The sequence below is a fragment of the Leptodactylus fuscus genome, chromosome 3 (genome assembly GCF_031893055.1).
Source record: "Leptodactylus fuscus isolate aLepFus1 chromosome 3, aLepFus1.hap2, whole genome shotgun sequence".
Lineage (NCBI taxonomy): Eukaryota > Metazoa > Chordata > Amphibia > Anura > Leptodactylidae > Leptodactylus > Leptodactylus fuscus.
In genome coordinates this window covers 143,867,432-143,889,905 of record NC_134267.1, presented here as the reverse complement: position 1 = coordinate 143,889,905, position 22,474 = coordinate 143,867,432, and the positions used below count along the sequence as shown (strand labels likewise).

General features: G+C 41.1%; 1 protein-coding gene across 1 annotated transcript in view; it reads right to left on the bottom strand.

Annotated features, from left to right (window-relative positions):
• The window catches only part of LRCH3 (leucine rich repeats and calponin homology domain containing 3), an 80,525-nt gene extending 59,303 nt beyond the window's left edge, over positions 1-21,222 (bottom strand). The window contains exon 1 of the mRNA XM_075268470.1: positions 20,949-21,222. Coding sequence (XP_075124571.1) covers positions 20,949-21,189 — 241 coding nt within the window. The 5' untranslated portion in view covers positions 21,190-21,222. The remainder of the gene's footprint in view (positions 1-20,948) is intronic.
• Between the last annotated feature and the right edge of the window lie 1,252 nt (positions 21,223-22,474).

The following is a 22,474-nucleotide window of genomic DNA, read 5'->3' as shown; positions in this document are numbered from 1 at the left end:
CTGCTCACCTGTTGTACTATCTGTAGTACTAAGTGATAGTACTGTAGATTGTCCTATTTAATATTGATGGGAAAACAGATTTTGTCAGGTTTAGCCAATCAACTAATGTGTATGGAAGCCTCCCGACTCCTTTGTGACAGCAGTTCTTGGAGAGATAAGGATTTCAACTGGCCGAAACAAGTTCTCAAAATAAAATAAATAGTTTTTCTCTACCATACTATAAAAGTTAAAATGTGTCCTGTATTACCATAGATACTTGTGGTATCCAAAAAGCAGCCCAACGTACACTACTCATAATGTCTGATCTGAGAACCAACAATGCACTGCAAAATACAGAAATCTGTAGCTGTTTAAGTCCACCATTCCCATCTCACAGACAACTGATAACTGGTACAGTAAAGCCATGATGCCAGTTTGAATAGAACTTACAAAAAAATAAAAATAAAAAAGGGAAGGTTTTTCAGAATTTTATTTAACAGTGTATTCTTATAACAGGCCATAAACACCTAATCAAAACCCCTACTATACAGTGTATGGAGCCAAAAGCAGAAGGCTTTCACCAAATAGCGGTGAAGCAGAGACATCAATGGGAGATGAGATACAATAACGCAGTGTACAGAGCCATCTTTTTTCAGATTGGATGCAGCCCTGAACAGCTGATGTGTATGTGTGTGGAGGGGCTACTGTCTTTCCCCCCCCACCTCCACCCCACACACACACAGTGATCAGATATTTATGGCCTATCATAAGAATGGGCCATAAAAATTATAGCGCCCAAATACAAAGGGAAACATTTAATGCCCATTTGTGTTAAAAGCAGAAATTCAGAAGGATCTTGTTGGCACAAGATACTACATCAGAAATCTGTGTATTTTTCAGACTTAAAAAATACAATTAAAAAAAGCTATCCTGTTGTGAGCCTTATAAGTAACATGACCTGTGATGGACTTAACTTTCTCATGCCCAAGGCTATGAAGTCACGCATTATGAAACAAAGACCATTCTCCATTCACTGGGCGCTTTGATGGCTTTATTTCTGTGATAAACACTTTCATAGTAAAGATGAATGTTACTGGTATATACACAGACAGCTGCTCGCTTATTTCTTTGTCATTCTCACACAGATGACCTGGCAAAGTCCCAAATCATTTCTGCATTAATGCACAAGAGTGGCCTCTTCATGCTAAAAATGTGGCGGTTCCGGTCTCGTCTCAGCAGCACAATGATCTGTTTCAGATGATGTCATGGTGTGGAGGAAGGCCTGGAGGAGTTATTAGAAGAACATAAGACTTTTTATGGACACCACACATCTCCTCTGTAAATGGTGTCCTGCTTGCTAGGAGTCTATGAGACAATGCAAAGACACCAGGGCATATATATCAATGCTGTCCACTTCTGCACTCAAACCGTGAATGCCATTCGGCGTTTTAGGTGTATTTATGATTCTGTCATATGAACATTCAGAAACTTGAAGTACTTTCTGATGCACCCAAAAAAAAAAAATATATATATATAAAAAAATTATATATATATATATATATATATATATATATATATAATCTGTGTTACCTTCTGAATTGTTTTACTGCAGAAATACAACTAATCTAATACTGTCAAGAAAAGTTAAAGAGAATACTTCAGAGATGGAGGATCAAAACAAAGGAAGATCAGTTTGGGTGTATTTGACTATATATCTATCTACACTATATACAATATAATTATTCCATAATCATTCCTAGTATAGTATATTTATATTTTCTACAGCAAGTGAATTTCCCTAAGGTTAAATAATTTTATACTTTGTCTTGTTTGTACCATAAAGCCTAACCGTTAGATCAAACCGCTACACCCATTTAGTGCACAAATCTGAAGACCGGACAGTCCCTCCTTATTCCACTTGCTGTGAAACAGTCTTAAGTCTCATGCATCTATGGAAAAGACATGACACACAGCTAAAGGTTTTAAAAATTGACAGGCGGTACGTTTGGCCACAGGTTTCAACCTCTGTAAATGCTAAAAACATATCCTGCGTCTGTCTCACCAACAGGTATACTACCCAAAAGTAGCTTCAGAGCATTTTCATAAATCAGCAGAGGAAGCACTTTTAAGCCCTTTGGTGTCAAGAACCAGGATCAAAATTCTTAATTGCCCACATTATGCACAGTTTCACGTGCATTTATGTTTGGCTGGAGCAAGGCAGAAAAGCAAAATAAATCTTACACAAATTCATCTCAAGGAAATTGTGATTTTTTTTTCACTGTCATTTTTCAGGTTTTTGACATTAGCCATGTACTGAAGTTCAGTAGCTGCCTTTCATAAAAAGGTGCATGTCACAAATACATTGTGAAATGTTATTCCGGATAAACCATGCTCATCTTCACAGACAATAAATCAAAGTATAAAAACAACTCACACATAAGTCTTCTGTATAGAATAAAATTTAATAGGGGTCATCTTTATTTCATACTGCCACTAGTAAGGCCATAAACAATACAGCAGCACTCAGTCATTCTGCATTTCTCAGTCCAATGATGTGCACCCTAATAAAATCTGTCAAGCAGACAAAATATCTGAGTGTGTTAGACAGCCATGTCTACCAGTCAGCGCTGTGACCCCTTCACATCGTCCAGTGTTTGCTCCATGTGATTGTGATGTACTTACACCCTAATTCCACTCACTTCCATAGGATGAGACTGTATTTATTGCTATGAATCAGACTACAAGCAATGTAAACAGTAAAGAGGTCAAGGTTTTTGCAGGAATGCCTCGGCGTAGAGGTCTCACTACTTTTTCCAGAAGATAGAAGAAAATAATGTCCATGTTTCTGTCACACTTACTGCATGTGCTTTTGGGATGGAAATAACATTTCCCTCCCTCTCAATCCTCCATTTCAATACTACTTACTAAGTGAAACAAAAAGATAATGCACATATGTCTTCCTGGGACTGAGGAGCAGATACTCAGAAAGGTGTTGTGAGGATGAATGTTACCTTTTCTAACCGCTGCATACCAGAAAAAAAAATGTTTTACTCCTTTCAACATGTTCCAGCTAGTGCGAATACCTCACCAAACAACTCTAGGGGAAATTCCAGTTTCCTCAATAGAAATAAAAAGCGGATGATGGAGTCACAGAGGAATCCTGAGCTGAGCAGTCTGCAGGCCTTCCAAGGAGCGGGTTTCTTACATAATAAGCATTCATATGACTTACATTAACATAATGACTTTGGCTGTACCAATTCAGCTGCTCTAGATACAACGCTTGGTGGATGCAGATTGTAGAACAAAGAAACTGAATTTTAGCCCTATTTTCTGCTCAAGAAACCTTACAGCAGTTTTCAATTAAAGTAAAACAAGTTTTATTTCAGCTTTAATGTAGCAAAAAGTCTGCTATGGGAAAAAGAAAAAACAAAAAAAAAAACAAACTAGAGAAGGACGTTTGTCACATTGCAATACCAGGCAGAAAACTTCCCATTTCAGGCAGGTTTTCTTCCCTTCCTTTCTGTGCCAGGTGTTTCCACAACACTAAGCTCTGCTGCTTACACTAGAAGGCCTCACAGAGCACTCCAGGCAGGCAAAGAAAACAAGCAGCAGCTGTCACACAATACAAATTGCAGGTAACTACATACTAACCAACAGCCAACAAGGGGGTACAATGCAGGACCATGAGGGGGCTGGGGCTAGACTTGTAACTGGATAACACATGAAGCTGATTTTAGCTTGGTTCAAATCTGTGTGGAGATCCCACCGCAGAAACCCCAAAAAATCAGAGAGAAAAGTCCTGCACGGAGGAGGCTATGAGGTAGTGTAACAAAACAACATACAAGACATGGCAAAGATGGAACCAAAACCCCAGCATTCATGCAAGTCAGAGGTTGCCAGATGAACTAAGGGATAAAGAATTGCCATTTGGCTGTAAACCAAGCAGATCGGCAGGGACCAATGGCCACATGAATTTGTGCCTCGACTATCTCTTTAGTCTAATCTGAATTAAACCCAACTAATGTATTACCAAAGTTTATATAAATTTCATTATACTATATTATAATATAGTATATATATTAAAATCTCTTAAGAATGTTTGGTGATTTTCTTAACTTTTCTAAGTCACATTCTAAATGAGGGGGGAGGGGAATAAAATAAAAAACACACCACCTGAAATGTCGTGATTTTATATTGTATGTTTGCTTGGATAATGTAATGTTTGATCATTGGGGCCCAACTCTCAAGACCCCTGCTAATCAGCATTACAAACAGGACTGATCGTACATACTATTCACTGCAATACTAATACAGTATATTAAGATAAGATAATCCTTCAATAGTTCTACAATGGAGAAATTCAGTATTCAATACAAATACAGCAGCATAGATAAAACAATATATAAATACAAAAAAGCTCCAAGATAGAGAGGCATTGCAGAGACAGATATCGATAAAAAGGTAAAAGGTAAAAACTGTAGTGACAATATTGCAGTGAATAGTAAAATACATTGCCCTCTATTACTACAAGGGATATAATAAGCTTGGGAGCCTTCAATAGGCTCCCAGTTGTCATGGCAACTGATCGCTGCTCTCGGATGACAATCTGGAGGGTGGTGATCATTCAAAGATGGTGGCGCCCATCACAGCCGCATACTTTAGATGCTGCGATTGCGTTTGACCGTTGACAACGATCACAGCTGATAGTTGCACATCCTGGCTGTACTACCCTGTTTCCCCGAAAATAAGACCCCCCCCCCCGTTCTGGATCACATACAACCGGCAGTCATGCCGGGACTCCGCTAATTGTTCCCCGCTTTGTTTGCCGATTGTTCCCTGCTCCAGCCGCTGCATAAAACATCCCCCAAAAATAAGAAAGGTCATATATTTCGTTAGCTAATTAATTATAAGAACATGTCTTATTTTCGGGGAAACAGGGTATATAACTGGGATCTGCCGGGTATGGAGAGAGTTCAGCTCCTAGGCCCTCTCCATAGATCCCCTTTGCTCATAATGACATAACACACTTGTTAAGCATGCACTTTTTCTCGATAAGAAAATGTGAATAAACCTCTGGTGGTGACATCTCCATTGAGAGCAAAAAAAAAAAAATCATCATCGGACATACTAGAATAAAACACGTCTAACCTTTTCTCTCCAAATGCCATCTGTGGACAGTAGGGATACCCCCAAAACATAGTTTGCCAACACTGATTTATGTGTGACCACAAGAGACCATGTAACAGATGAAATCCACAGGATTACTAGAACAGAAGTGCCATGTGATAGATGTGAAATCCTGCAAGCTGCATTAGTTTACAGAGCTCCTCATGCTTTTTACATGCAGCTTTCCAGAGCATTTTCAACTCCAACCACATCAGTATGTATAAAAAGAATGCAGTTGCCAGCATGGCTGTGGAATCAGTAAACTAAACCGCCAACTCCTCTATTTCTCCATAGCCTTAATCCTTTAGAAATGGCCAATAATGGTGAACCAGATGCAGTAAAGCTTTCCAATTCAGTAAGAAAACTTGTATATCTAAGAAAGTAAATGTACAACAAACTATACATCTAATTAATGCAACAATAGTAATAACTCTACAATTAAAAAAAAAAAAATCTTTATTTGGAAAGCTTAGCAAAAGTTGGTCACAGCCTTGGTTACATTTCACCTTGCTCCAGCACAAGTTTATGGTTGTAACTTCCCATACCTTCATAGATCAGTCATGTAAAGCTGTAGAAAGAGAAATACTATGGGCACCACAGAAAAAAATAGGTTCTGAAGAGGTATAAAACACATTCACGAAGTGGTCACTTTGACTATATTCCAGTCATGATTTTATGTAGAAGAAAATAAAGTAGGATGTTTTATATAGTACACATGCACTGAGCTTCTGGTTTACATACACTCACCGGCCACTTTATTAGGTACATCATGCTAGTAACGGGTTGGACCCCCTTTTGCCTTCAGAACTGCCTCAATTCTTCGTGGCATAGATTCAACAAGGTGCTGGAAGCATTCCTCAGAGATTTTGGTCCATATTGACATGATGGCATCACACAGTTGCCGCAGATTTGTCGGCTGCACATCCATGATGCGAATCTCCCGTTCCACCACATCCCAAAGATGCTCTATTGGATTGAGATCTGGTGACTGTGGAGGCCATTGGAGTACAGTGAACTCATTGTCATGTTCAAGAAACCAGTCTGAGATGATTCCAGCTTTATGACATGGCGCATTATCCTGCTGAAAGTAGCCATCAGATGTTGGGTACATTGTGGTCATAAAGGGATGGACATGGTCAGCAACAATACTCAGGTAGGCTTTGGCGTTGCAACGATGCTCAATTGGTACCAAGGGGCCCAAAGAGTGCCAAGAAAATATTCCCCACACCATGACACCACCACCACCAGCCTGAACCGTTGATACAAGGCAGGATGGATCCATGCTTTCATGTTGTTGACGCCAAATTCTGACCCTACCATCCGAATGTCGCAGCAGAAATCGAGACTCATCAGACCAGGCAACGTTTTTCCAATCTTCAATTGTCCAATTTCGATGAGCTTGTGCAAATTGTAGCCTCAGTTTCCTGTTCTTAGCTGAAAGGAGTGGCACCCGGTGTGGTCTTCTGCTGCTGTAGCCCATCTGCCTCAAAGTTCGACGTACTGTGCGTTCAGAGATGCTCTTCTGGCTACCTTGGTTGTAACGGGTGGCTATTTGAGTCACTGTTGCCTTTCTATCAGCTCGAACCAGTCTGGCCATTCTCCTCTGACCTCTGGCATCAACAACGCATTTCCGCCCACAGAACTGCCGCTCACTGGATGTTTTTTCTTTTTCGGACCGTTCTCTGTAAACCCTAGAGATGGTTGTGCGTGAAAATCCCAGTAGATCAGCAGTTTCTGAAATACTCAGACCAGCCCTTCTGGCACCAACAACCATGCCACGTTCAAAGGCACTCAAATCACCTTTCTTCCCCATACTGATGCTCGGTTTGAACTGCAGGAGATTGTCTTGACCATGTCTACATGCCTAAATGCACTGAGTTGCCGCCATGTGATTGGCTGATTAGAAATTAAGTGTTAACGAGCAGTTGGACAGGTGTACCTAATAAAGTGGCCGGTGAGTGTAGCTCAACTACTGAATGCGAGTACACAATACTAAAGTTATGTATTTGTTTGCAGGATTCTTTTACTGTAAGAACTCCCATTTTCTCTGCATTACTTCTTGTTTTAATTCCTGTCTACTAAAGAAGGGTGTACTACCAGTTTAGTTTGCATGAGAAAGATTAACAAGTGCATATATAAACACTCAAAACATTCCTATTGCCCTGTTTTTCATCTACATGAATACCTTGGATCCACCCTTATCCCCTCAAGTAGCACAGATAAGAAACAAGAGCAGCATTATAGCCATGTAAAAGTAAAGTATGGCCACAGTTCAAAGCATGACATCACCACAAAGCAAGTTAGGAGGTTCCCTGGAAGCCGTCTGTATGCTTTCACAGAATATATACAGATGAACAGATCTTTTTTCTGATGCTTACTCCATGCACAAATACTGGCTACCTTATAGAGTAACATACTACTACTGCAGAACATGAGACATTACCAGCAGCCACCAATCTATAGCCTACACAGATTGTTGACGCAATGGAGATTGTCCTTAACAAAAAATAAATCTAGGTTGTGCACAGCTACAAATTCTCTAAGGACTGCTTCACATCTGCGTTTGCCATTCAGTTCGGGTAGTCCACTTGGGGACATTAAAAAGCGGTCAGCTAATAAACCACATTGACCCCATAGACTATAATGGGGTCCATGTAGTTTCCGCATGAATCATACAGATAGAAAAGCATTTTCCTCTCTGCATGATTTGTGCAGACACCACACAGACCCAATGCTAGTCTATGCGGTCCGTATGGCTCATTAGCTGATCTCTTTTTAATGCATTCGGTATTCCGTTTGGGGGTCCCCAAGCAGACTACACAAACGCAGATGTGAACCAGGCCTTAGGCTGAGGCTACCAATTATGGAAGGGCTACATTTTTGGTAAAGATTTGGCAGAAACTTTCTTCCATCTTTTATACTTTTCTAATAGAACAATTAAAAAGGCAATGATCACACTGGCACTAATATAATATAGGCAGTAAACTAAGTCACTTATCTAAACTTCATAACTACAATAATGCACAGCACATAGCACAAAATCATATTAGCAACAAACGCTTTGTCACCAGCTCTATGTTTCAAATAACATCAGCACATTTTGCCTTAACACTTGACTTATTTATACATGATCCATTCCATTCATGGTTCAGTGGGTATTTCTAGCCTCAGTAACAATGAAACCCATAATGTACCTCTCTGGAATTTGAGATATTTTCTAATTATTTCTATTATTAATGTACCATTGCACTTTATTAATGTAATATTTCTGTGATATATTGAGCATTCTCTGAGTTTGACATTTTTTTGTAGGTTTCTGACTCACAGCACAGTAAACATATTTTGTGACAAGCTGTGCACCTGTGTCCCTCACATGACCATGGACTGTCCCTCGCATGGCCCGTATATCACATGACCATGGACTGTCCCTCACTTGGCCCGTATATCACATGACCATGGACTGATTTTTATCCACTAGAAGTAAGCAGTGAATCATAGTAAAAAAGATCTAGAAACCTGTGAAGTTTTTACAGGAAGTGTTTAAGAAAATTGTAGAACTCATTATACAAATTATTTTCTAAAACGGAACAGCCTCTTCAAACAATGAAATATTCAGCACTAAACAATATATAAAACTATTTTACTATGATGAATAATTTCCCAAAGGAATCTCAAGCACAATATAAAATAAATACAAATGGAGGAATTCGTATGAACCACTGCACACAAAGGGTTAATCACCAAAAATATCTTTTGATAAAACCTCAGATCTGATATTGGAGTTGGAAATGATATTTTTATATATCAATTAACGACATGAAAGCTTGTCATATACACGGGTACATAATATATATTTCACAAATACCAAGCTGCCCTGTTACGCAGTGTTAACAATGCAAATTTGCATGTATTAATATGCAGATTTTATCAGAGACTTAACATGGGTTTTACTTATTATAACAGAATTATCTATAGCCAGAATAGAGCATGCTGGGATTCCAAGACAATACTTTATTGCAAAATTCTGCTGCAGAATTAGATTCTTCAACTAAGGCTTCACAAACAAAACCAAGTTCTAATGATTATAGAGAAGGTCCAATTCTACTCCACCATCAAAACAGACTCCCCACTGGTCAATGGGAATGGAAGGAACTCCCAAGGACATTCCACTATAAAATGGGTCCCCTGAGCATCGCACACTTGGTCATGCACATGATATCTAAGGCCCGATTCACATCTGTGCATGGGTTTCTATTCAGGTTACTTAAAGAGGTTACCTAAGGAAGTTTACAGACCCCATAGACTATAATGGGGGTCCGTGCGGTTTCCATTTAGTTTCCACACACGAAAAATGCAAAGTGAAAAGTGCTGCTTGCAGTGGTTTTCTCTCTGCATTTTTCATGTGGAGAGAGAAACAGAATGACCCAAACTGGGCCTAACACACTCTTTATGCATAGACAGCGTTTCTCAACCTTTTCAAGCCAAGTACCCTCATGAAAAAAGTCTCAACCAAATAACCCGAGACAGACACTGTAGAGTCCATCATGTGGCAAATAATTCTAAGTTCTCCTGCTTAAGGGAAATCTGTCCCGAAGAAACCCTATATTAAGCCAGACCGTACAGTGTGGCAGTGAGCAGTTTCACATCTTTATATAGTCCAATAGCTATAACATTTTCTTGAAAAAGCCCTTCTCAAAAATAAGCAAATGAGGTTTAAGTGCAAACAACAAAATTGAGAGGAATTTATTTTTATTTTTCTTAAACTAAATTGTGTCTATAGCTGGAAAGCGAGTTGTTGACCCAGTAACAGTACAGTAGATGTTGGGTATTTCACACCCTCATCGATGTGCGGTATTCACCACAATGTTGGTTTTACCGGTACAGTTCCCGATGCTGGAGATATCGGTGGAGTTGAATTCAGAGCACTGTTGGCTTTCTAGCAGTACACACATGGATGAGGACGTGAAAGGTCCTCTTTAAAACACAGCCCAGGCTCAGGATTTGAGTAGGCGCCATAGATACCAAATCTCTATGGTGTTATAAAGCTGCAGGGGCTATTATCACCAATGTCTCTGAATGTGGGCACTTGACCTTTTAAAGATGCCATGGTCACATGTGACTATGGCATCTCAGAGTATTATTTTTACTTTCACTTTCTTTTTCAGGGAATGAACAGGTCCCTGAACGCTAGTGTCTTGTTATGAGAACACAGGCTTTTGAGCATATGAATCAGGTTTCAGTCATATCTGGGTCAGATTATCCATATGAGACCCCATCGCAAATTCCGATGAAAATCTGCTGAGAGAAAAGTTCTGCAGGGAGGACTTTTTTCTCTGCCAATCGCAGTACAAAACTGACTGGACAACCAGCGGACCCCATTATAGTCTTTGGGGTAATTGCTGTTTTAGCGGGTGGGCCCTCCATCCACTGCAGATACGAAAGATGGAGAGCAGGCGCAAGTGTGAACCTAGCCTAAGCATACATAACAAAACTAATATTTTAACACAGACGTTAGTCTCGACTAGCTAAAATATTTTCCTCTTTCGTAACCGAGGTATAAACATTTGAGACCATGTATTATAAACCACCATTTTGTAGTTGAGCTCCAACTTATGTAGATGAAAACACGCTAGCACAATCCTCTGTGGAAGAGCTGAAATATGCAGCCGGTGTAGTGTTACACAACACGTTATATATAACTCCACAGTAATTTGTAGCATGTGTAAAACCAGCCGCAGTTCTTCTGGCGTACACTGCTGTAAACAGCAGGCCTTCTGGGGAATAAAGCCAGCAGAGGTGGTGAGTAGTTTAAAGTGGACCTGTCACCAGAAACAGACCCACAAAGCGTCACAATGTACTACTCCATAAAGACTCAAAAATAGGAGATAGATAGACTAGCTCCAATACAAAACTAGAACTAAGCAAACATTAGGGCCATGAGGTAAAGCAAAATTACCACTGTCAAATTATTTCGGAGTGTTAACATCAATGAAAAGTTGTGCACATTGTCTGTGTTACAGAACATGTAACATGTTACAAACTGTTTTTAGAAAATATCTGTTACTTTTCAGGAAAAGGATGTGTATATATTTAGTCTTGATTCGATTTGTTAAAATATGTAGAGAAAAAACCCACATGTGAGAATACTATTACTGCTGACATCTTCCCTGGCTAGCTACAGCCACATGTAAATACTGCGGTCCTAGCTCAGGTTGAACAAGGCTCACCTTTACTTACTCCATACAACAGGAACATGATGTGTCAAAGGGGATGTGCAAGCTGGTTTGGGACCACTACAGCACCAGCATGCTGTTATGCAGTTGGGAATTAGTCCCACATCTGTGTGACTTGTCACTGGAATCCGGAAAAACACGGTTAAAGGGGATCTATCTTTGGGAAAAGTCCTTTTTAGGTAAGCACATACTTACATAGCCTTTAGAAAGTCTATTCCACAGGTACCTTTTGTATGTAAATTGCCTCAGTGTTTTTTTTTAATGAGGCTGTTTTTATTAATATGCTAATTAGCCTCCAGCCAGCACAGGAAGTTCCCAGCAGCACTGTTCTCTCCTATCTGTGTGTGCAAACAGGAAGCAGGAAGTCAGCAGCAGCAGCCTGTGCTGTATACATACATAGGAAAGAATAGGCAGAGGGTGCACGATGAGACTTCTGGGGTGCACCAAGAGGCTAATTAGCATATGAAAAAAACTGGCTCATTCAAAAACCACTGAGGCAATTTACATACAAAAGGTACGTGTGGAATAGCCTTTCTAGAGGCAATGTAAGGATGTGCTTATTTTAAAACCACTTAATAAATTGTCCAGCAAGAATTACTTTTTCATCCAGATATGTGACTTCGATAAACAGGAATACCCGACGGACCCCATTATAGTCAATTGGATCACTTAAGATCTGTGGTTAATCGTCATTAGATGGATTCATCTTTATTTTTCATATGATGAACCAGAAGAGCGGATTGAACAACAGAGATGTGAACACAATCTTACTGACCATATACTGCAGTGTGAAAAAAAACCGTAAGACTAATGACTGACCATTTTCAAGACAGCCACACTCGCAAAGAAATACTTTGGACAGGACCCAACCTGAAGACATTTTTGCACTTTTCTTTAATCACAGTAGTGGTGTTACAAGACAGTATACAAGACAAGTAATACGCATTAAATGATCACAGGATCTTCTAAAGCTCTAACAAAGGATAATTGAACAATTTTCTTAAGCCCTCTACTCCTTTATTATCTATAAAGCACGGATTTACCCTAACAATACCAAAAAAATAGAAGAAAAGCTTACAAAGATAAGCCTTGTCTGGATATTGGCACTTTTCATATATAATATAAAGATCAGGTGCAAAATATCCCAAATTAGAACAGTCTTTAGAAAGACATAAATATTTCAACTGTGAGCGGATTGTTTTGGGGTCATAGGCTTAGCGACTATTGTCTACTATTGTTATATTTATCTAAAAAGCTTAGAAGACATGAGCTTACTAGCCCGAGAACGCTCTAAGCTATAATTGTGTAGGATCTGTACCGTAACCAAGCTCCAGAACACACTGTTTGTGTGGAAAAGGAAGTGACCACACATAATGTAGTACATTTCTATGACAAAAAGGAAGCATGTCTTCATGAATGAGCAATGCCTGGCAAGCAGGTGGAAGGATGTCATTATGATCCACACTATTCCTTCTTTCCCTCATACACTCCCATGCCAAAACAAAGTGCAATGTACACTGGAGGAAAGCCAGGCTGTACTCGCAGAGCCGAGCTGGCACACTGAGCGGATATCAGACAACAGCTGCACATCTGTACACCAGTCTGGCCCATTCACATCATTCTTACTGTGGAAATTGGCCAAGCTAGCTTGAAAGGAAGTAACAATATATTTTTACATTTACATTTGTTACAGCAGCCACTGATAAACCACAGAGAAACCAGTAGAAACTAACATATCTAACCTACAGTCTTTACCAAATGTAAGGTAATGAAAGACTAAAATGTAAAAAGTTAAAGAATTCCCTCTGCAGATTTAAGAAACACATAAAAACTTACTTTTCATCTGCCTAGAAATATTGTAATGCGACCTACAGGAAGTGACAAGTACACACAATAGATCTGCTGAGAGGAAACAATATTCTCATGTATTTCTTCTATCGAAACATCCAAGATACTACAACCTTAGCAAATATTGACAACAAAGATCAATAACTTAGAAACAGAAGTGCAAAGAAGCAAAAATACCTGACAACATAGGAGACTTTATGCCATATATATCTCTATGGGGGGGGGGGGGGGGTGAATTTTTAATAAGGCTACATGCACATGACCATTTGCAGGATCAGTAAAAATGGCAATGATGATACACAGATTAGAATCTGGGTATCATCAGTGGTTTTCACTGACCCATACATTGACCATGAATTGACAGAGCTGGAGGACAGGTACAGGACAGCCTCTATACTTTGTAACTCTTCAATTTGGCCCAGACACACAGCTGCAAAAACTACAACTGTTTGTATGAGCCCACTGAAATGTAGGTTATTGAAAATTTCAGATATAAAGTACAGTCGTGTGGACGAGTCCTAATTCTTAACCTGAAGTGTACTGGAGTAAAGTGAGGCAAATTTACTGGACACGTTTTATAATCAATCATCTATTTGGAAAGAAAATCTACATAATCTCATATACACTCACCGGCCACTTTATTAGGTACACCTGTCCAACTGCTCGTTAACACTTAATTTCTAATCAGCCAATCACATGGCGGCAACTCAGTGCATTTAGGCATGTAGACATGGTCAAGACAATCTCCTGCAGTTCAAACCGAGCATCAGTATGGGGAAGAAAGGTGATTTGAGTGCCTTTGAACGTGGCATGGTTGTTGGTGCCAGAAGGGCTGGTCTGAGTATTTCAGAAACTGCTGATCTACTGGGATTTTCACGCACAACCATCTCTAGGGTTTACAGAGAATGGTCCGAAAAAGAAAAAACATCCAGTGAGCGGCAGTTCTGTGGGTGGAAATGCGTTGTTGATGCCAGAGGTCAGAGGAGAATGGCCAGACTGGTTCGAGCTGATAGAAAGGCAACAGTGACTCAAATAGCCACCCGTTACAACCAAGGTAGCCATAAGAGCATCTCTGAACGCACAGTACGTCGAACTTTGAGGCAGATGGGCTACAGCAGCAGAAGACCACAACGGGTGCCACTCCTTTCAGCTAAGAACAGGAAACTGAGGCTACAATTTGCACAAGCTCATCGAAATTGGACAATTGAAGATTGGAAAAACGTTGCCTGGTCTGATGAGTCTCGACTTCTGCTGCGACATTCGGATGGTAGGGTCAGAATTTGACATCAACAACATGAAAGCATGGATCCATCCTGCCTTGTATCAACGGTTCAGGCTGGTGGTGGTGGTGTCATGGTGTGGGGAATATTTTCTTGGCACTCTTTGGGCCCCTTGGTATCAATTGAGCATCGTTGCAACGCCAAAGCCTACCTGAGTATTGTTGCTGACCATGTCCATCCCTTTATGACCACAATGTACCCAACATCTGATGGCTACTTTCAGCAGGATAATGCGCCATGTCATAAAGCTGGAATCATCTCAGACTGGTTTCTTGAACATGACAATGAGTTCACTGTACTCCAATGGCCTCCACAGTCACCAGATCTCAATCCAATAGAGCATCTTTGGGATGTGGTGGAACGGGAGATTCGCATCATGGATGTGCAGCCGACAAATCTGCGGCAACTGTGTGATGCCATCATGTCAATATGGACCAAAATCTCTGAGGAATGCTTCCAGCACCTTGTTGAATCTATGCCACGAAGAATTGAGGCAGTTCTGAAGGCAAAAGGGGGTCCAACCCATTACTAGCATGGTGTACCTAATAAAGTGGCCGGTGAGTGTACAGTCACACACAGTCATAAAACTTTGTACTAATAATAATTGTAGCCCTCCATAGGTCAGGCCATATGTGTGAGTAAACCACAAAGAGGTGTGACAAAAGTTTTCCTGTAGAGCGCCACCCTTCGCCCATCAACAGGGACCGAAAAGGAGAATCTCCACAAAACATGCTTAATCTCACGCTACTGGCCTGAAAGGGGTCAACAAGGAGAGCAGCCTCTACAACATACACGTAGACCGAAAACGACAATTGCAACTGCTGTTCCCATCAACGCTACATAATCCACACAAGGCCTCTAGCAAATTTCCTGCAGCAGTTCTGCAGACGCTGAGAGACGGAATATTACATCAGGCATACTGTCACATTTAGTACCTTAACATGAAGATTATTCAAGCCACTAAAGAACAACGAGGTTAAAGGGATTCTACCATTAAAAACTTTATTTTTGTAGATAAGATGTCGGGATAGCCTTTAGAAAGGCTATTCATCTCTTACCTTTATATGTGATCTCCGCCGCAGTCCAACTTCCGACGCCTGCACAGTAGACTCCTGTATTGAACTATAAGAGCAAGAGCGGCCTCCGCGGAGTCCGCTCTTGCTGTTCAATACAGGAGCCTACTGCGGCCGGCGGCCATTTTTGGGAGGCTGCTCTTGCTATTGTAGTTCAATACAGGAGCCTATTGCGCATGCGTCGGAAGTTGGACCGCGTCGGAAGACAGAAGAGGCGGGGTTGCAGCTGAAGATGGAGGCGGCGCTGGAAAGAGCTCTTGAGCAGCAACTGGGATGCGCTCATCACCGTTTGAGCGCTGGGGCCCGCCCTCATTGCTGCGAACTCATTTGCATACCAGTTAAAACCGGTATTTCTAAGGAACGGCGCCGCGGAGACCACGTCTAAAGGTAAGAGACGAATAGCCTTTCTAAAGGCTATTTCAACGTGGTAATTAGAAAAAAATGTTAGTTTAGTGGTAGAACCCCTTTAAGGTCTGTTAACATTTTATAACAGATGCTAGCAATGGACACTACTAACAGTAGTGTGAATGTCCCCTAATGTAGAGGTGATCGGGTTTTTGTTAAACCAGCCATAGCACCTTTTAGCGCTTGGATCTATTAATACATTGATATGATTCATATGTAGAATGGTTGCTTAATTTTGACGACAGGCAGCTTACTTACATAAGAATACTAAAAGCAAAGAGTGCATCAGGGGAGTGTTCTGGGACGACTGAGATCCAAGATCTTCCTGGTGCTCGTGGAAGAGCTGCGGAAAGCTCCAGTTACATCAGCATTGCTGGAAGTGGTATCTACCATGAGGAAAATCTTGCTGCAATGTTCAGCCATCCCAGAACACGGCACCAATGCATTCTTAACTGTTTTAGATTAAGGCACCACGTGGCGTACTGCAGCAAAAAAGCATTGCGGGAAAAACTGCAGTGGCAACGCATCACAGTTCTTCCAGAAGCACTTTAGACAGAAAGTTTGCAGAGGCTGTTTCAATTACACCTATACAGAAACTGTCAGCGTTTCCATAGGCATGATTGATATGCTGCGATTTCATAAATTGTGCCAGTTTTGTTAATCATGACATGTCTGCAGTGCGGTTTTTACCACAAAATTGGCATAGAATTCGCTTTTCATCAGAATTAAACATTCTACAAGCAAAAAACTGCAAAAAATAAAAAAAGCAGTTTTTCGACATTGTGAAGGCTTAGTCTAAGGGTAAGTTCACAGATTTGGGGCAGGTTCCACCCCAAATTTGTCTCCCTTAGTTTAAAAAAAAATAATATAATTTATAAGCATCCTGCTCGATCTTGACACGGATTCCACCGCTCAAGACTCCCTGGCGATTAGGCCCAGATGAATGTGGAAAACCGTGATGTCCTGCATTGGTATCTTGTTGCAGGAATCCTGTTGCTGAATAAGGCAGCAAAAAACAAACGTACCCTAAAAGCTACTGATATGCCTTCAATACCTCTTGGACAAAAACTATTCCTCCCCACTGTCTAAATCAAACAGAAGCAAAAATGATGTCCAGCAGTCAATCCAATCCAATATAAAACGTAACTTTTAATTATGGAAACATCTTACAAAAAGAAAGTCAAAACTAAGGAGACCAGTTTCTCCAAAACGAGTCAGCCGGATGCCGTGTATTCACATAGGGATGTCCCTTGCTTTTAAACTTTTTTTTAGAAGATGTTTCCATAATTAAAAGTTATGTTTTATATTGGGTTGACTGATGGACACGATTTTTGCTTCTGTATACCCTGCCTCAAGCCGATGCGAATTCCAAGTCCGAGCATCTCCTTTCCTGGAATAACGGTGTGATTTTGGACATTTGCTACATTGAAATTGCCGTGAGTGGGCCGTGTTTCTACATTTTCCCTTTCTCATTGTGTGCTGATTTTGTGTAAATCAAACATCTGTGTGTTTTAGAGGAAAATATAGTCCATATATTGGGCCCATTTCTTGGTCTTCAGTAGCAGTCATGCCTCACCACAGTACTTACATTACAATAGGGTAGTCTTGAGGCGAACACCATAGATAGCATACAGTGATGCAAGGAAATATGGTCAATATATGGACTATGTTTTCCAGACCAGAACTGCCAGTGTGCAGAAAAAGTACAGTAAGCTGGTGCCAGATTCTGTCCCCTGACCCCATAGACATTAGATAGTTGGACAATTTCGCTGAAATTGTCAGGCTTATTCTCTAAGACAATATTAACATTAAAATCACATTAAAAAAACACATAAGGCAGAGGTCATGGCATCATCCAGACAGCTCATATACATTTCATATCTGTAGAAATTAAATGTAGTATTAGATAATTTTTTTCCCCACACCAATCCACTGATACTCCTCTACTACTTCCCCATGTGCGGTGCTGCTAATGTCTCCTATTCATAATAATACTACATCTCTGAGCTGCATTACTGAGGAGTAATGTAAGTCACATAGCTTTGGCATGCCAGATGAAGGACTCACACTGATAGTGATACTTGGAAATATTCACAAGACGTCACCATTCAATCACCTTACCTGGAAGCTGGAAAAAATAAAACTGAAATTCAGGCACAATTACAGGGTTGTAATAGTCAGGGCTCATTCACACGAGATTCCACAGCTGCTAATTAGCCTTTAGTCGTTTTAGATGCCGGCACACTGCCACAAAGACTTTAATGGATCTATTATATTGTTTTAAAAGTCCATGTGACCAATTGGAGAAATAACTGAACATGCAATTTCTTGGCCCAATTTTACAATGCACTGGCGTTTGAATGTAACCTTAAGACAATCTGTTCTGCAGAAAAATCACAGCGTTTTACAGCAACTGCAAATTGGATGGGAGTCTTGCAAATCCCATGCCCACTTTGCGGTAAATACTGCGGCGTGGACATGCCGCGATTTGGGTTTCTCCATAGATAGAATTGAAAACAGAAAGTCCGGAGGAGGAAAACTCTGCGCACTTTCTGTATAAAGCACTAGGGGAAGAACCGCGATGTGTTGCCGTTGTAGTATTTCCCGCAGCGCTTTATAGCTGTGCGTCGTCCTGTGGGGCCTTAGCCATGAACATATTTATCTACAAATCTTCCCACCACAGCAATGTTTTCGCTTTTATCTCCCCACCTTCCAAAAGATGTATTGACACCATTTAATATCTCCTACATAAGCTGGAAAAAAAGAAATAAGAATGTGACAGAATTAGAGAGATACTGTATTTGTGCCACTTTCTTAAATGTTTTGTTTTCACAGCATTTATTATTTGATCTAGGGTAAGGCCTGGTTTACAACTGCGTTCAGTATTTGGTTCAGGAAGTCCACTTGAGTCCCCCCCTGAACGGAATACCAAACGCATTAAAAAGTGGTTAGCTAAGAAAGGATGTACGGACCCTATAGACTATAATGGGGCCCTTATGTTTTCCATGTGGTGTCCACACGAATCATGCAGAGAGAAAAGCACCACTTTTCTTTCCACATGATTCATATGGACACTGCGCAGAAAACACACGGTCCACCCCATTATAGTCTATGGGGTCCGTGTGGTTTCTTAGACAACCGCTTTTTAATGCATTTGATATTCCGTTCAGGGGGCCAAATGGATTCCCCAAACGGAATACAGACTGCAGATGTGAACCAGGCCTAGGGAGGGTGATTTGAACTTTTATATATATTTTTTTAAACTTTTTTGTTTACTTTTATTTTTAGGGGGAGTGATCACTAGTATATTGTAAAATGCATAGAATTCCTAATCCTGTACTGAAAACAAGCCTATGAGCCTTCAATAAGCTCCAGGCTGTTAAGGCAACTGATTGCCTTCCTCCAGATCTCATCCTGGGGTACAGCAATTGTCACAAATATGTCAGTCTGCTGGTAAATAGATGCCTCAATCACGTTTGACTGAGACATGTAAAAAGTTATGATCAGAGCCCGTTTAATACTGTGGAGAGCTGACGGCTATGACAGCCACTAAGCTTGAATGTCTGCCATATTTAAAGACCTGACATCCACAATGGTTGTCAGAAAAGGTTTAAACATGGATGTATTTATATATATAATATATATATATATTTATTATCTTGATAGGTTGCCAATGGTTACAACCATGAATGCAGAAGCTTTCTATGGTCCGGGACCTGTCAGAAACCCACCATGACAGGTGGACAAGTCATCCAATGGGCAGGGACAACATATGCAGAAGAACATAACCAGGCCACAATAAGAAAACTAAAGCAGGGTTCTAACACATCCCAGACTATACAAAGTTCCTGCATTCATATTCATTGGAAAACCACCTAGACAGACTGTCGCCAATTAAGTCGTTTCAAAGCAAAACTTAATATTTACTTATATTTGTGAAACTATTTAACAATTGTCTACAAATCTACAAATTTAAATATAGTTACGTACATGAGAAAACTCCTTTAAGAATACACTGAAAGCACCTAAACTAAGTACCGAATATAGTGTTTTTAACCTTGTTATCCTGATAATTTTACCTATTTACATATTGACTATCATTACAACGCATCATTTTCGGTCCGAGTAAAAGTCCATATGTGACACCAAGTTCACACCTGCCTTCAGGTTTGTGTTGGGGGGGGGGGGGTGGGAGGCGCTTGGGGACCCCCTCCAAATGCAAACCTAATCCACTTAAAAAGAACAGTTACCTACGCTTAACTTTTCTCTCCACATTTTTGAAGCAGAATGGGAAAGTGATCCCCAGGCGGAGACCGGGCGCAGGTGTGAACCTAGCCTAAGAACCCTGTATTAGTGACTGGTCAAGCAGCTGCACTGTCACTCTATGAGACATCTGTGTACATATTGCCAAACATAAGTATACAATGAGAATCCACTCTTGATTTTGCAATAGATATAAATGTGACTGTCTCAATGTCCAACAAGTAAACAGTGTGCTGCCACAAAAGGAGACAATATCAGCATAATAAAGAACTGGCATGAGTGTATAGGAATAAAGCAGATAGTGATTAGCTGAAGAGGCACAGGGCGTATTCTGGCAGTGGTATTATACTGGTGCCTATATATTTATAGTATAATATATAGCATTATAGCAGGGACAGAGATCTCCCATATAGATTATACATTACTAATGTACAGGATGAAGATGCTCTATATACTGAAGAAATAAGGCAGTACACATAGCAGGACTCCTGGGTGATTTCATGGCCGGACCTAGTGGCCCATACAAGACTCCAGAGACACCTGCTGTCAGTAGTGAGCACCAGGGCGGCAGCAGCGTCCTGTCATCTAATCCACGGACATAAGGCAGCCACTGAGCCCACAGCTCCCTCACTACTATACTGGCGGCTGCCTGGCTCCCCCTCCACACCCTGTGTTTCCTGCCCACTCCTCCGTTTGCTCACCAGCTTGCGTTGTGTCACTTAAATCCTGTCGCGCTGCGCTCCGCGGAAACTCTCTCAATTTCCTGCCGCTCAGATTCAGGGACCCGGTCACCGCAGCTTCCTCCAGAGCCCTTTCTAATGAACGGTTCCAAGCTGCAGGGCCCACCCCAGTTCCAGAAGTAGCGGGTACTCCATGACCGTTATGAATAATGCCTGTATAACCGGGCACCGCCGAGCTTTCGGCCAACACCACGGCCGCCATCACACCGACTCTTCAGTGAGCCTGCGCAAACAAGCTGACGGGAAACGCAAGCCAGGGGCAGGGACGGGTTGTAACGCGCATGCCCAGCACGCTCGCCAAAGTCAGTCTACGGCGCAGGCGCAAAAGCATACCGGATGCGTCCACAGCGCATGTGCAATACGTAGTCGAGCCGGGCATTCACACCATGTTACGCTCCGCTCATTCTGAACGTAAAATTCGTTCAGAATGAGCAAAGCAGCTCCCATTGATTTGAATGGGTGCCGGCATACGAGCGCTCCCCATTCAAATCAATGGGAGGCTTTTTTTTTTTTTTTTCCCTATAGGAGATTTCAGACTTATGAAGTGAAACTCCACGATGTATACAGTATAGAGGACAGAGTCACGTGATCAACAGAGGGTGATGGAAATAGAAGGAATCAAAATGTACAGATTGGAATTTATCTGCAACCATAAAGAAATAAAAGATTGATAGTTTTTTTTGCAAGTTGGAAATATGTTTTACATTCCTGTCAGCTCACTTGTGTATTATTATTATTATTGTTTATTTGTGTATAATGTATCACATTGGATTGTTTACTAAATGTTCATTTTTTGCCTTTTTGGCTATTGTACTTTATTAGAGATGAGCGAACACTAAAATGTTCGAGGTTCGAAATTCGATTCGAACAGCCGCTCACTGTTCGAGTGTTCGAATGGGTTTCGAACCCCATTATAGTCTATGGGGAACATAAACTCGTTAAGGGGGAAACCCAAATTCGTGTCTGGAGGGTCACCAAGTCCACTATGACACCCCAGGAAATGATACCAACACCCTGGAATGACACTGGGACAGCAGGGGAAGCATGTCTGGGGGCATAAAAGTCACTTTATTTCATGGAAATCCCTGTCAGTTTGCGATTTTCGCAAGCTAACTTTTCCCCATAGAAATGCATTGGCCAGTGCTGATTGGCCAGAGTACGGAACTCGACCAATCAGCGCTGGCTCTGCTGGAGGAGGCGGAGTCTAAGATCGCTCCACACCAGTCTCCATTCAGGTCCGACCTTAGACTCCGCCTCCTCCGGCAGAGCCAGCGCTGATTGGCCGAAGGCTGGCCAATGCATTCCTATGCGAATGCAGACTTAGCAGTGCTGAGTCAGTTTTGCTCAACTACACATTTGATGCACACTCGGCACTGCTACATCAGATGTAGCAATCTGATGTAGCAGAGCCGAGGGTGCACTAGAACCCCTGTGCAAACTCAGTTCACGCTAATAGAATGCATTGGCCAGCGCTGATTGGCCAATGC